Here is a 14,583-nt window from a genome sequence, read left to right on the forward strand (position 1 = left end):
TAATGCAAAATAAATTATTTATAAAAACAAAAATTGCTTTATGATTAATTTTTTTACTATACTTTTTCACCCGCAATTAATGCCAATAAACCACAACTTACTAATGTCTTCGAGGATTATTCTCAACGTAAATTTAACTCCAAAATTTGGAGTCCAAATGTGAACTTTTTGCAGGATTCTCAGATTATGCTTCATGGAAATCATGTCTTGAAGTGTGTACCCATGTAGTGTGCACATTATAATGTGCCTAATAATACCTAAATACGTATGCAGTATGCAGCAAGTAATGTATGTCGACAATGTTGCATTTTAATTACCAAGGAATTTTTTTCACTTGCTTCATTAAGCTCGTGATTTGCTTTATTTTTCGTGTCTATCAGAATTCTACAACCTTACTATACATTGGTTAATCTATTGCGAATAAGAAATATCACAGAGATGAATAGTGCCATGAAATTGATCGACAGACTACACCCTCCTCCATCACCTCCTCGTCGCGTCGTTGTAGATCGCCTAGTCGTTGTTGTCGTCGTGGTGGTTGTGGTTGGATCCATATGTCCCGCCGTAAGGACGTTAATTCCTGCCGCATCGTTTATCCACGTCACGAAGGACGACATCCTTTGATAAACTTCCGGATACCGTGACGTACTGCATTCCATACCGAAAGACACAATTCCACAGAGGAAGTAACCGTCCACCTCATTGTGACACATGAGCGGCCCTCCCGCATCTCCAGCACAGCCTCCACTCCCGCCTATAGAACCATTTATATTATTTATGTATGTTTACATTTTTTTCAACGGAGATTTCGACTTCCTTAGAATTTCTTGGTAAACTCATATCTAAATAAGGTTCCTTGTCGCATTGAACTTTGCAAAATTGACAAAATTATTATTCGCACAAGCTACTGTTTGAACCTCACCGGAAGCACCCCTAGCACACATCATATCACTCCTAATCGTGGCCGACCCCGAATACGCAGTCGAGCAGGCAGAATTAGATACCCCCGTCATGTTAGCCTTTCTCAATTTTGGAACAACGTTACCAAATTCGCTAGTCGAACCCCACCCGGAAACCGTCAGTATTCCAGCTATCAAAAATATTACGGATTAGTAATAATACATAATTTCTAGTGCGATAACAACTTACAACTCCCTGGATACCCTGGATACGCCAGCGCAACTCGACCCACTGCATGCGAAGGGATGAGAGCATTGTTTAGTGCGATGAGCCCAACGTCGTATGCATTTGTATTTCTGCCAACACATATTTAACAAGTTAGATATGTACATACATAAACTGGACAATAACCATAAAATAAGGGTTAGGGAGCCAGAACGTGAATCAGGTGGACAATTATATTTTTTAATTGGTTACATGATTCACGTTTTCTCCTAAAAATGTTCAAATCATACGGATTATAATTCCCCGGTCTAGTTACATTCACTCCAATCCTGGTCTGCTCCCAACCTTCATTTCTTGACCTAAAAATTCATTGCACATATTTTTAACACTATTTATAATCACTGGGCATGCGATGTCAGAGCTAAATAAATATTAGCGGGCTAGCTTGTCCGTTTACGACGACTAGATATGTATGGACGTATAAGTTGTGGAAAAAAACAACGTAATTAAAATCGAACACAGGAAAACTTTTGCTAAGTTTCAACCTCAAAAATATAACGTTCGCGAATTCTATAATTCCGAGCACGTATATTTTATAATAAAATACACAAAACGAAACCAGCAAATATGGAATTTACTTCAAATTAATAATTTTCTTCACATACAAATCATGGTCCCCCGCTACGACGTCCAGTCTGCGAATCGTGTTTCCGGGGTAAATGCACTGGGCAGCGGTCAAAATGTAGTTGTAGTCGATTATAACCCCGCCACAAAAGTACTCGTCGCCATTGTTAAATGTCACGACGATCCATACCACCCAGGGAAACTGGTAGGGTGTAGCCTCCACCCCATTGTAGACCCTGTCAGAGGAGGAATTTGAGCCCGGTGTACCTAGAGATTTCCAAAATAACGCGAAAAATGTAGCCCATTTTAGACTTAGGACTTATTTTTATCCTTAATTTAATAATTAAGTCAATAATTTAATTGCAAGATTGTGCTAACGTAAACGATTAAAAGATTGTGGTCCTTTCCAATTTACGTAATCTTGTCCTAAAATGAAATATTGTATAATTTTTAACACTTATTTTACCATGTTTATTTAATTATTAATCATTTTGAAACTAATTATACCAAAATTTCTCTCAACATCCGGTCCAACACTTGGTAACGTTATCGTCACAAGATCTCCAAGCTTGGAGTCCCTTTCGGCCGAATTTGAAACGACAAAGCATACGGCTGCCACAAATAGAGCTTGAGTTAATAAATTCATTTCGATAGTTTCACTCAATGCAATGTGAGAATTTATTCTAAAGTTATTTAATTATTTTTATGTGCACCTGACGTGATTCAACCTCCACTTTTTATTCAATTTTTATCTCATCAATGACTGAAGTTTCCGCCTTTGTAGATAGTAGAGGCGACGCATTGTCATATAATTGTAAGTTTTAGTGCATAAATTTAGCCATGATTTAGACATGTCTCTGGTGTCACGGGGGATTGTGGAGTGGCAGGCGTGTTGCCATCAATCAAAGTTTTGCATGTACCAATATCATCATAAGAACTTAAGTAGTGATGACATCCTGGCGTGGCTTATTTAAGTAATAATTTGATAAGGATAAGGATGCCATTGTCTAGAGACAGAAAATAATGGATGTGATAAGTTGTAGGGGACAAGGGAGAATTTGTGGTATAGCGTCCATACAAACGAAATCGGTCATAGGCGCCAGCAACATATAATCAAATTCACAAGTGTCACAACTCAAGTGCACTAACAGTTCACTGAATCCATTCACCATTTGTGCAGATTATGTCATAGTTTGTAAACCAATTTGTATAGTAATGAAACTAACCAATTAAGTTGTTCGCCCTTGAATAAAAGATAATAGAACCTTGACTTGACTGCTGCATAGATACATATATAAGCGAAAATGTTGGGTTAAACGCGAACGCATACATAATACAAATAAAAATAATTATACATTTAGATACATACCTCACCAACAAACGCTGGAGTTCACATTTCAGAAACAGTGGAAATTCTTTCATTGTGAATATGTATATGTAAAATTACTTATTTTATTTATATCTGTAAGTATGAAGTTATATTAGACTAGCGTACAAATATGCTCATATAGTACATATATTATCATAATGTCAATATTTATCATTTTTGTGTAAATATACATATGTAAAATTTTTTCTACTACACAATCTCTCAGCATCTTTAATTATGGACTTATTTTATGGCGTGGATAGTTTTAAACCCTATTTTACTATTCTACTCTGACTAGAATTAAACTGGATAATTTTTTATTAGCTTGTCTTGACTTTTTTACGAAAAGGGCAATATAAACGATATTGGCAATGTATTACTTTATCTTTACTACCGATATTCAACTTGTAGTTGAGATAAACTCATTGCATTTATGTATATGTATGTACATATGTATGTAGCAATTTTTATTAATGCCACTTGAAAGGTGTCATTCAATTTAGCAAAACTCATTATACATATGTACATATCTGTATGCATGTATGTATGTATGCAGGTTCATGTATGATAGCTTTTCAACCCTACTAATACACACGGAACTCCCGCACAACTGGACAATTATTTAATTTTACTTTTACTTATTTACATAAAAGCAACTCTGTCATATGTATGTATTTGTACCTTTATGAATCCGTAGTGGTTCCAAAAAAAGGGAGAATAAATTAATAATAAAAAATATGATAACTTTTCATGCTCTAAATCCAGAAAAGGAACGCTGATATGAGACTTGGTTATTAGGATAAATATTTATTATGTACTAATGTATACATTTTTTTGTGTTACTCGCAAATTTGTATGGACATAAATTCACCAAATCCTTACGGGTATTAGCAGGCCCCGATCTTGCCAAAAACCTTACCCGGGCAAAGGATACTGGCGCCTTCGGCGCTCGCAGGGTGGTTTGTTCTTGTAATAAATGATTTGCGTTTGCATAAAGGATTGCGAAGCAACTAAATTTATTGTTAAAAAAATGGGTTCATAAAACCGGTGCTTTTGCAGTAAAACATACATAATATAAGTAAGTTGAGTAAATTGGGATATATTAATTAGGAAACACCTGTACCCGCAAAATTAACTAGAATGCTAAATTAATTATAAACTTAACACCAGGTCCTGGTCACCAGGAACAGGTTTTAAAATTCAGCTTTTCGACATTTACTATTCGCGAAAATTTCTATCGTGTCTTGAAATTGAATTCTCGCGGCCAAATCTTTCTCGATTGAAAGAGTTGCGAGTCCTGTTAATCGATCTTGGCTCATTGTGTACCTTAAATACGTCTTGATGAGCTTTAGCTTCGAGAATGATCTCTCGCAGCTTGCCACGCTTACTGGAATTGTTAAAAAGATCCGAAGAATGATACAGAAGTTCGGAAAGGCCTCCTCCATTTGCATATCTCTAATGAGCTGAAGAATTTCCACGGGGTTCTTTTCATACTTACTGCTAAATGAATCTTTGAAAAGTAATAATTCTTGATGAAGTTGTAACCCAGCAATGTCAGAATTCTCATTTTCCGTTAAAAGATGTTGTAGATCCTTACAATTAGAAAGAAGCAGTTCACTTGTGACGGTCTGCCGAAATTTTGAGTCGTACAAAATTCTGAAGTTTTGTAAATTATTCTTCATAAATTCGAACCTGACCCCAGTTGACTTAATAATCACCTCCAGAAGTTTATCAAAATGTGAAACCTTCCATTTCTCCTCTGCGTTTCCTTGCAATTGTGCGAAGTTGGACTGATTCGGTTGGGATTCTGCAGATATTGTTTTCTTCCTTCTTTGTCTGACTTCTGTAAATTTCATCTCGTCATTCTCGAGGCCAAGTTCAGCCCCTAATTGTTTTGCCGTGTCAATAGCGGTTTTGAATCCGTTTTTTTTGGTAGGCTTTCAAGTAGATTTCTGTATTGTCCAGCAATTCTGACGCCACACCAACATCTACGTCGCAACCCTGGGCGATTTTGCTAACAATATTAAGGCGGTTTAGAATTTCATACCAGACTGCCAACATCACTAAAAATTCGAATTTTTCCAAGTGGGAGACTAAGCTAGATGCTTCAAATCTGGCGAGATTCTCAAGGTCCTGGTTTTCTGATATTTCGGATAAAGCATCTCGCACATTGGTAATTTCGTAGCGCAATGGTTTGAGTGATTCCAGTCTGGACTCCCATCGTGTTTCTGAGTGTGATTTCAGGCTGAATTTTTTCACGTGACGACTTATAACATCCCATCGATTTGTTGAACTGCTGCAAAATTTGTACAATTTTTGCACAATTCCGAAAAACGTTATAAACGCGGCAATTGATTTTTCAGCGTCGCCGATCACCAGGTTTGTATTGTGGGAAAAGCAAGGATTATAAATTGCTCTTGAATTCAGATTTAGGATCCTTTTCTGAACACCTTTGATTTTCCCCTTCATATTGCTGCCGTTATCGTAAGCTTGACCACGCGCGTCGTTCAAATTGATGGACAACATTCGCAGGAACTCTAATAATTTTTCGTTAAGTCCTTCCCCGGTCTTGTCTTCGACGGGCAAAAATCCGAGGAAACTTTCGCAAATCTTGACATTACTATCTTCTAAATTCACATATCTCAAAACCACTGACATTTGCTTAACATGGGATATATCCGGGGTGCAATCGAGCATTATTGAATAATATTTTGAATTTTTAACAGAATTTAAAATTGATTAGAATTGAAGTTACTTGTTTCGAAAGGATTGCGATGAATTGATTTTGGATTTGATAACTCAAATAATGTGGTCCTTTTTGTTGTCGCAGGTGATCCTTCAAAAGTGGATCAAATTTTGCAATCAATTCGATTAGTCCCAGAAAATTTCCGTTGTTTGGACTATGCAGTTTTTCATTCGAGCCTTGAAATGGTAAATTATGCGCCGCCAAATACTGGATAACTTCTAAAATTCGTTCTAGAATATTTCTCCACCGAAGTTTTTCTTCCTTAATTAAGCCATCAATTTGTTGAGCAATTGTTGAATTTGATCGTAGCCTTCTACGTGCCTCAGCCCAGCTAAGGTAAGCTTTCTTGTGCCGATCGGAAACTTCGTGCTCCTCAAGAACTTTGGATAAATGTTTCCAATCTTGACATCCAACTTCCTTTAGAGCGGTAAATTTTGATGATAAATCAAATATTTTGCAAACAAAGCAATAAATTGAGTCCTTGGATTTTGAGTATATCAGCCAGCTGCGGTTCATGTTTTCTCCATTTCGCAACTTCTTGGTTAAATTGCTCACTGTAAAGCGTCGCCCATTTGTCACCGGGTAATCATAATTGGGGTCTGGTTTTATTGGGCCGCGCTGGATTATTATTTCCCGCTGACTAGATTTCAAAGTGGATGGCCAAAATGCGGGATCTAATTTGGAATTAATATGTAGTTTTGTATAAAGTTTTCGGATTTTAGCACTGATGCTTGAAATTACCATTGACAATCAAAATTAAATTAGCAGATATGCTTGATTGTGTGTCCTGTTCCTCTCCCCTGCCAGATAATGAGGCACCTAAATCGTGAGCTGAACAAAATTAGTTTCAAAAATAAATCTACGTCTGCTAAAGTAAAAGTATTACCATCGTGACATTGCGGAATAATATTTTCCTCCATATCCTGCGTCCCGATTTTGGACTAAATTCTTTCAATTAATGACGAGTTGAAATCGCCGTCCCAATCCTGCGTTTCAATTTGCGACTCATTTAATTGAGCTTCCATCTCCAGGGATATAACGCTGGCCTCATTCTAATCTTTGGTTGATCCAAGAGAGTTTTCTGAAATTAAATGTGAATGCATGCGAATTTTAGTTAACAATTTCGATGTTTACATAATTATTTGCTTTCGAATGTTATAAAATCCTAAAAATTATTATTAGTAAGTTATTACTTATTATTGATCTAAAACATTTTTATTACTAAATTATTATTTCGAATTATTAGTTAGCTTTACATACACCTTTCGGATTTAAGTACGGATTGTGGAAATTACCATTGTCAACCGGAAAGCAATCAGCAGATGCGCTTGATTTTGTATTCCGTTCCTCTGTCCTACGACCAAATGACGCACCTGTTTGCATTGCAAAATATATTAAATTAGTTCCCTGAATAAGTCTATATCTGCTAAAGTAAAAGTATTACCATCCTGACATTCCGGAGATATATTTTCCTCCATTTCCTGCGTCTCGATTTCGGACTCAATTCTTTCAATTAAAGCCGAGTTGAAATCGTCGTCCCAGTCTTGTGTTTCGATTTGTGATTCATTTAATTGTATTGCAATATCTACCGATAAGTCGCTTGCCGCACTACAATATCTCGTTTCAGTTTCTGCTCCAAGAGGGATTTCTGAAATCCAATGCGAATACATGAGAATTTCAGTAATTTCACAAGTTACAGTTGGTGTATTTTTTATATGCAAAAAGTATTGGACTGACGACCGTAAACATAGTTCACACCCACCAAATTCTCCAAAGTAAGTTATATTTGAATTATGCCTTGTACATGTAAGCAAGTTGCAAAAGAAAAAAATACCGGAAATTTAATAATTATGTTCGAGAAATAATAAGTACATATAGAGTTCGCGCTTGTCCAGAAAAGTTTTCAAATTGGCTAGGCAAACTTTCGTAAATGGCTCCTGACTATAAGTCTTAATTATGTATGATACATAATAATTTGAGTGACTTAACATGAATAAATGCGAAAATTATTCTTCGCCAAATGTAATTTTAAGAGTTTTTCATTTTCGCCAAATGTTACTTTCATTTCGCCATCTGGTACTTTGATGTAATTTTTTGTACCACTTTGGCGGAAATTATTTTTCGCCAAACTATCCCCAAATCCCTGCGTTGACGTAAGGTCCTATCCTCCATTAAGCAACCTTCCATCCACGCTTATGCAACTCGCACCTTATATAAAACCTTTGTGCATTATTTAGGCAAATTAGTAAATTACGGTAACTTATCCACATTCCAAAATATCTAACCCGGGAATACTTTCTTTTCAAACTAGGACAGGTCCATTAGTAAATATGTTCATACTATTCGTGCAGTTCGACGATATTGACGTCATAAATTATTCCATGGTTCAAAAAATGGTTCTCAATTATATAGAATATGTATGTAAGTTAATAGATTGACCGACTTTACATGTGTTGTTTCGTTTTAAACTAATGCAGCTAATACTGCTTCAATTACTGATACAACGCGACACAATGAATTGGTACTAAGCTAAAGTACGAAATCTAACCAAACATATATATATGCACCAATTTCGTTCTTATCACACTCATCTCCAACTATTTGCCCCACTTATGCATTCTGGAGAGGGTTATCGAGTTATATATGCAAGATACAAGACATGGTGTAAACCAACAGGAACCAACGAGCTGTTTTATTCCCCAAATTATTTTATCTTCATAGCTACTACCATCATCACGTGCGTAATTTAAATAAATATCTATGTACATATCTACCTATGCAAATAGTTATATACTCACACATACATGTGCACATATTGTACATAAAATTGGGTTTGAGTTGATAAATTTGAAATGTTACGTTCCCATATGCATTAGTCTTTTTAGTGAACTTGTGCAATATTATGTCCTGAATATTTAGAAACAGAAGTTGTAATTTAAATATATCTACTTTAACGTCCCCTCATTCTTCTGTCACTGATCAGTAGAAGACTCAGGGTTTGGTTCATGCAGTAGTTTTGAATGACAAGGGGTGTCCCACTATCGATAAAGTTCGAGCCGAATTTTACTTTTAGTACGCCACATGCCCTAATTTCTCTGGAAAGTACGGACCTTCTTCTACCAAATTGTACCGTACGTCTGACATGGATATGAAGTACGTTTTCCGATGTACTATACACCCATGACGCTAACGTGTAGACGAACACGTTCACAGCAAACACATCCAGGAGCATGAGGGAAATATTAGAAATCCTGGCATCGCTATTTCAGAATGCAACTTGACGCAGACGAACTGACACAAAATTTGTATGTTTGGACTAAACGCTATCAGCGACGGGAGTATTCGTACCATGAGAAACCCATTCATATACTTTTCCAAGATTTGAATCCGCCGATAGACACTTAGGCAGGCACGATGCTCCGAAATTGTTCCAGAGATTACAATTCGCCTGAATTTATACAAAAAACATTTATTAAAATAACATACACATAGCCAAAATTTGTTTATTTAAAGGAAATTTAGATATTTTAGAAGCTTAACCTTTTCAGAACCTCAAAGAAGTTAAGAATCGCAACAATTCCAGTAAATAAGATATAAGCCATCCACGTAGTCCCAAAGCTGCCCAATTGTAGAATTAGCCATGCCTCAAATAAAACCATGAGGGTTTCCCATCCTGGCGGTATCCACGTTATTTCTGAGCACGTTGGCGAATAGGAGAGCAGAAACGGTGGCATACATGGGTCAACCATAACCAACACGCATACTCCGAATGGAACCGCCAAAATGGAAAATTCTGTCAGGCAGAGAAACATCCGCATTGCCCTAGCTACGACCGACAGCTTTATATTTTCTCCGTCTGAAATTAGTCAAAATTCGTTATTTAATAGACTGAAATGTCGCCATAGTGTGCATACCTTGAAGTAGGCCACGTTCAAATGAAAGCATCGAGTTGACCACTTGTATTGGGGCGATGTCTAATCCGACATTCCATCCGAGAACGATCATAAGAAAGTATATTATCAAGAACGGAATTCCCTGCAGTCTTTCTTGTACAGAGAAGTCACCTAGGATGAAATTACACAGGACGACAAGTAAATAAATAATTGTCATAAAGTACTGCACTTGGTAGACTCGTATACGCCTGCGAGATTTCATGACGATAAGTTTCCCAGATTGGGAATCAAATTCGAAAGGAATGCTCCCTATTAGGCGGGAAAATTTGAAATGATGAATTAAAAGTGGATGAAATTGAGTTGAGTACATGACGTTGGGTGAGGTTCACGTTGTCGTAACACTCAAGGCAACCTACGTAGAACTATTTCAGGTATGGAGTGAAATTTATTTTGGAAGTTTCTGCACTTGTGTACGACCTGATTTAGTATGTATTAAGATAGTTCGATTCATATCTTAATTCAGTGACAGGGTTCATTACCGATGAACATATACATATTTTAAAACTATATTTTTAAAATATTTATTTATTTTTAATATTTAACTGTATGAAATTACTAAAATTGAAGTGTGTAGATTTTAAACTTGATGCTTGACGCCTAATCAGTTCGTGATTTCATACATACGAAAAACACGTATTCGTTGTCGTTGCAATTCTGGCAACTATTAAGAGCGATGACGTTCTGTAGAAGGAAATAATGGCATGTGAACATATTTCGCTGGAGCAATTCTGTTCCACTTGGTTCACACAGGTGTCAAAGTCCCCATTTCGCAAACGACCGATTTATTGGTGTCACTCTGAATACCGTCCTATAATATTGTTTCACCAGCCGGTGATAAATAGGTGTCGCTGGATTTACTTAATTTATCACAGGGTAGTACTGGCACAAATGTATACATACATATATACGTGAGTTAGTCACAATTTCTACCAATCTCACTCAAACCAAATTAATAAATATTTAACCAATCTCCTGATTTGAGGCTGGACCTTCTTGGAATTTATGCATCAAGGTTTCAGCTGCACATATTTATAGCTCCGTCAGCTTTAATTATATTGATTAATGAAGTTCGAAAATAATGTACATATCTGCAGTTCCCAAAGAATGGAATAAACCCATAAATATCTTGAGTTTGAAGGGCATCCGTGTAAAATGTTATATACATAAATATTTTTATGAAATCGCCAAAATGGTAATGGTGTTAATTTAACAAGGAAAGTCGGTATCGGGAAGCAGAATTTTACTATTTTGCTTAAATATTTACATAAGTAAGAATACATATGCACGTCTGTTTTTTGTGGTTAGCGTTGTCGCGAAGGAAAATTCCATGCGTACGTCACAAACAAACTTAATTACTTAATCCCAACAACCTGTGATTATTAAAATGCTTTCAGGGTTGATTGATATCGTTTACCTAACAATTAATGGAATCTTGATTATATCTAACATTGCGAAAATTGGAAATTAAATACTTAATGGAGAAAATTGGCCGGCCTGAATATTTCTATTTTGCCTACTGCAACTTTCTTACTAAAAACGGAGGAAATCAAGAAAATGTTTACGTTTCTTCACAAAGTTGTAAAATCGTATTTAGTTCTAATTTCATAATTGTTTTGACGTTAGCGATATAATAAATGTACTTGATTATTTTAATTCAAAATGTGAACGAATGTACATAGATATAAGTATGTGCATACATATGCGTACATATAGCAAATATTGGCGTACCTACATATACAGGTAGCACATATGTACATACATATTTACTCCCAAACTTTGGAAGTAAATAATTTACATGTCAGAAGATTATTTTCAAGGGATTCAATTTTTTAGGTTCTGATTCCCCCAATCGAAACGAGTACTTTGGCTATTTTCCTGTCAGTAATAAAGTCACTGTGTGATACCCCACGCGCTCCAAATACCTTAAAAAATAATCCAGTCGAACCCCATTCTCCATCGTCTCGACAGAGCTTAAGAATTCCAAATTAATTGAAATTGACTGTAATCCTTGAATCGTCAATCTTTTGAGCTTATCATGTCCATAAAATGTAAATGCCATTCTCTTAAACTCAATCGATAGTGATGATATCTTTGCGGTGTAGAAGATCGCGAAAAATTCAATCATTCCGGCCAAAAGTAGCACAATTATTGAAAATGCACCGATTACAAAATCAATTTTACCACCTTGTAAAAACTGCAGGATAAAATAGTAAAAGGTAATAGTGGATATGACCACCATATGGAAATGGTGGAGACACGGGAGTACTAAATCTCGTGCCAATTCGGACTTAATTATGCTCAGAATGCGAAGATTTTGGTATATTTTAATTCCCACTTCGAATCCGAGGCCAAGTCGGAACTGTTTGTCGACATATGTAATTTATTCCAGTAGATGAATTGAGAGCATTTATTGCCAAATAGGTGACAACTATGCCATTGAGGAGGCAAAATAGGCAGAGCACGATGGTGAACGTGACGACAGTGCATAAGAAGCAGGAGATGATTTGGATAAAAATCTTTACTGGAGCGGGATGATATTGCACAAAGGAATATAGAGGATTCAGATCCGGTTTAAAGAAACTAAGGTAAATAAGGATTGGTGGGAGTAGGAACTTGAAATAGACGTATGCAGCCCAAGTCAGCTTGTCTCCAGCAAAGAAGTTTGATTCCTTCCTAGGATAATCTTTGGACGAAAGTAGCTCTATGAGTAAATACAAAAATAAGATAGGATTATGAGAAATAATTGGCTAACTTGCTCAAAAATATTCCAACGGGGGGGAAACCGTTGAAAAGTTGAACGAGGCATTCGGCATCACCATGTTCAATGGTCAACCGATAACTACATATGTGCATGTACATAAAGTCTTAATGTTGGATTAAAACAAAAACCATTTTGCTTGGACTGTGCATATTGCATGAATTGTGCTAACCAACCAACCTTGTATCTGTTTGTCCACCCTGATCGCAGCATCATAGCACATGACCAGAAATCTTGGACTGGACACGTGTGATAAACACCACAGACACGGAATACAAATGCAGACAAAATCCGTGACGACAAAAGTCCCCATAAACACGTCCAAGTCTCTATTTTCCCCAAGTTGGATAGATGTCAAGAGTTCAAAACTTCTAGAAACGAAGATCGGCAACACGATCAGGGTCATGATGCCCGTGAAAATCTGGAAGTTTCTATACTGCCAGGAATTTTTGAGGCAAGGTTCCGCACGGCCTTCTTTCCTATTCCAGTTTAGGGTATAACAGGTGAAGCAGGCGCTGCGCTGAGAGGCGCATACGGCGCGCCTAAAATACAAAAAACCAACGTCGTGCCACATAATTTTTGACCATAAATTGACCTACATATTATGTAGGTCAATTTATGGTCAAGGCATTCTTTGTCCATAAACACGGGTACAATTTATTCGCTTAAACTGTAATTTCCGAAATATCGGGGACCTATAATTTTTACAAGAGTATAATTTGAATGTAGTGATTATTGAGAATAATTCTTCTGTAATAGACTTTAGGCTATTTGACCTTAGCTTAGCTGACCTCAAATCAGGCTAAAAAACCGCTACAAATATGTATGACCGTATATCTAAGTCTATGTACATATATTAACAAATTGTTGTAAATTAGGTGTACCGGTTTTAGTTTGTTGCACTGGAATGCCAGTTAAATTTTAAGAAGAAAAAAATTCATTATATTTATACTTCCTCCTGCTAAAGAAATTCACGCTCGGTAGACGTAGCATTTTGTCCTACATATGACTCCAGGATACCATGGACGACGTTGACGTACATACTACATACATAGCAAATTGTGGACTTTTCACTAGGGAAAGTTGAATCAATTCCATTTCCACCACCAACAATCAGGGACAAAATGAAAACATTTGTGTTTTTATTTACACAGTAATTTTAAATGTTAAAGTACTCTGCTCTGATTTCAGTTGGGTATTAAAGGTATGCATGTGCACATACATATCGCATTTACATACATATGCATGTATTTATGTGGCCTATTTACATACATAACTTGCATCATCCATATTTAAGTTCAGCCTTACATTAAACACATTTAGAACTTGCTGGCTTTTTTATTTCAGGATAAGTGGTAAATATTTATGTACAAGGAACATAAAGTGGATACAAAATTAGGATACTCTCCAAATGATATGGTTTAAATGTTTACTCGCCTAATAGGGTTGAATGTTTATCATGTAATTATTAGCACGGCAAGCACGTATTTATGTATATATGTACCTCTAGGAGTTGATAATACCGGACGAGGGATAACCAATTGGAACTCATTCGTTACATATCCCATTAAAAAAAATAATTGCACCATGATTTACCATTCACATAATTAGAGATGGCTTCATAAATTTAGATTTACCCATTTATGTAAATACATAACATTCCGAATGCTATCTTTATAAGCAGACCTTTGCTAATTTTGAAGGTACATACACATGGATGCACAGAGTCCAAACTAGACCTAGATACTGTGTAGATACGTATGTAAATAAGTGGCTCCACACACAATTTGAAAAATTTGTTCATACCTCATCACGAAAAGCTTACTTAAAAAATGGGATCATACTTTCATGAAATAGTACAAATACTTCTTTTCTATCACATTCCCTGCACAATGTCAGGTCAACTCTTACTCGAAGAGTTTCTAGAAATGCGGCGTGAAGTTGACTTTGATTCAACCTGCTTGAATATCAGGTGGGGCGACAATTCCCTGTTTCCCCCACTTCCCAA

General features: G+C 36.3%; 3 protein-coding genes across 3 annotated transcripts; all 3 read right to left on the reverse strand.

The window, feature by feature from the left end:
• Positions 1–307: 307 nt before the first annotated feature.
• On the reverse strand, positions 308–2,472 carry LOC110848722 (trypsin-1). Its single transcript, XM_022096004.2, has 7 exons — positions 2,257–2,472; positions 2,128–2,175; positions 1,791–2,016; positions 1,416–1,484; positions 1,150–1,256; positions 923–1,090; positions 308–754 (listed from the first exon to the last, which is right to left on the reverse strand). The coding sequence occupies exons 1-7, from the start codon at positions 2,393–2,395 to the stop codon at positions 396–398; spliced, it is 1,116 nt and encodes a 371-aa protein (XP_021951696.1). The 5' UTR covers positions 2,396–2,472; the 3' UTR covers positions 308–395.
• A 2,548-nt stretch (positions 2,473–5,020) lies between these two features.
• Positions 5,021–6,380, reverse strand: LOC118435270 (zinc finger MYM-type protein 1-like). Its single transcript, XM_035850998.1, has 2 exons — positions 5,874–6,380; positions 5,021–5,779 (listed from the first exon to the last, which is right to left on the reverse strand). The coding sequence occupies exons 1-2, from the start codon at positions 6,378–6,380 to the stop codon at positions 5,021–5,023; spliced, it is 1,266 nt and encodes a 421-aa protein (XP_035706891.1).
• A 481-nt stretch (positions 6,381–6,861) lies between these two features.
• LOC118435448 lies at positions 6,862–7,534 on the reverse strand. The gene is made up of 3 exons (XM_035851514.1): positions 7,309–7,534; positions 7,160–7,237; positions 6,862–6,945 (listed from the first exon to the last, which is right to left on the reverse strand). Exons 1-3 carry the CDS (start codon positions 7,532–7,534, stop codon positions 6,917–6,919), a joined length of 333 nt encoding a protein of 110 aa, XP_035707407.1. The 3' UTR covers positions 6,862–6,916.
• Between the last annotated feature and the right edge of the window lie 7,049 nt (positions 7,535–14,583).

Source organism: Folsomia candida, unplaced genomic scaffold (assembly GCF_002217175.1).
Source record: "Folsomia candida strain VU population unplaced genomic scaffold, ASM221717v1 Fcan01_Sc004, whole genome shotgun sequence".
NCBI classification, from domain to species: Eukaryota; Metazoa; Arthropoda; class Collembola; order Entomobryomorpha; family Isotomidae; genus Folsomia; species Folsomia candida.

Excerpts from the sequence above, each read along its gene's own strand:
- LOC110848722 (XM_022096004.2), bottom strand. The coding sequence starts at position 2,395 with ATGAATTTATTAACTCAAGCTCTATTTGTGGCAGCCGTATGCTTTGTC. Across the intron at positions 2,176-2,256 it reads GGATGTTGAGAGAAATTTTG|GACAAGATTACGTAAATTGG; the intron begins GTATAATTAGTT and ends ATTTCATTTTAG. Across the intron at positions 1,091-1,149 it reads TCCAGGGTATCCAGGGAGTT|CTGGAATACTGACGGTTTCC; the intron begins GTAAGTTGTTAT and ends TATTTTTGATAG.
- LOC118435270 (XM_035850998.1), bottom strand. The coding sequence starts at position 6,380 with ATGAACCGCAGCTGGCTGATATACTCAAAATCCAAGGACTCAATTTAT. Across the intron at positions 5,780-5,873 it reads TCGCAATCCTTTCGAAACAA|CAAATGTCAGTGGTTTTGAG; the intron begins GTAACTTCAATT and ends TCCCATGTTAAG.
- LOC118435448 (XM_035851514.1), bottom strand. The coding sequence starts at position 7,534 with ATGTATTCGCATTGGATTTCAGAAATCCCTCTTGGAGCAGAAACTGAA. Across the intron at positions 7,238-7,308 it reads ATCTCCGGAATGTCAGGATG|GTGCGTCATTTGGTCGTAGG; the intron begins GTAATACTTTTA and ends CAATGCAAACAG. Across the intron at positions 6,946-7,159 it reads TTGCTTTCCGGTTGACAATG|AAAACTCTCTTGGATCAACC; the intron begins GTAATTTCCACA and ends ATTTAATTTCAG.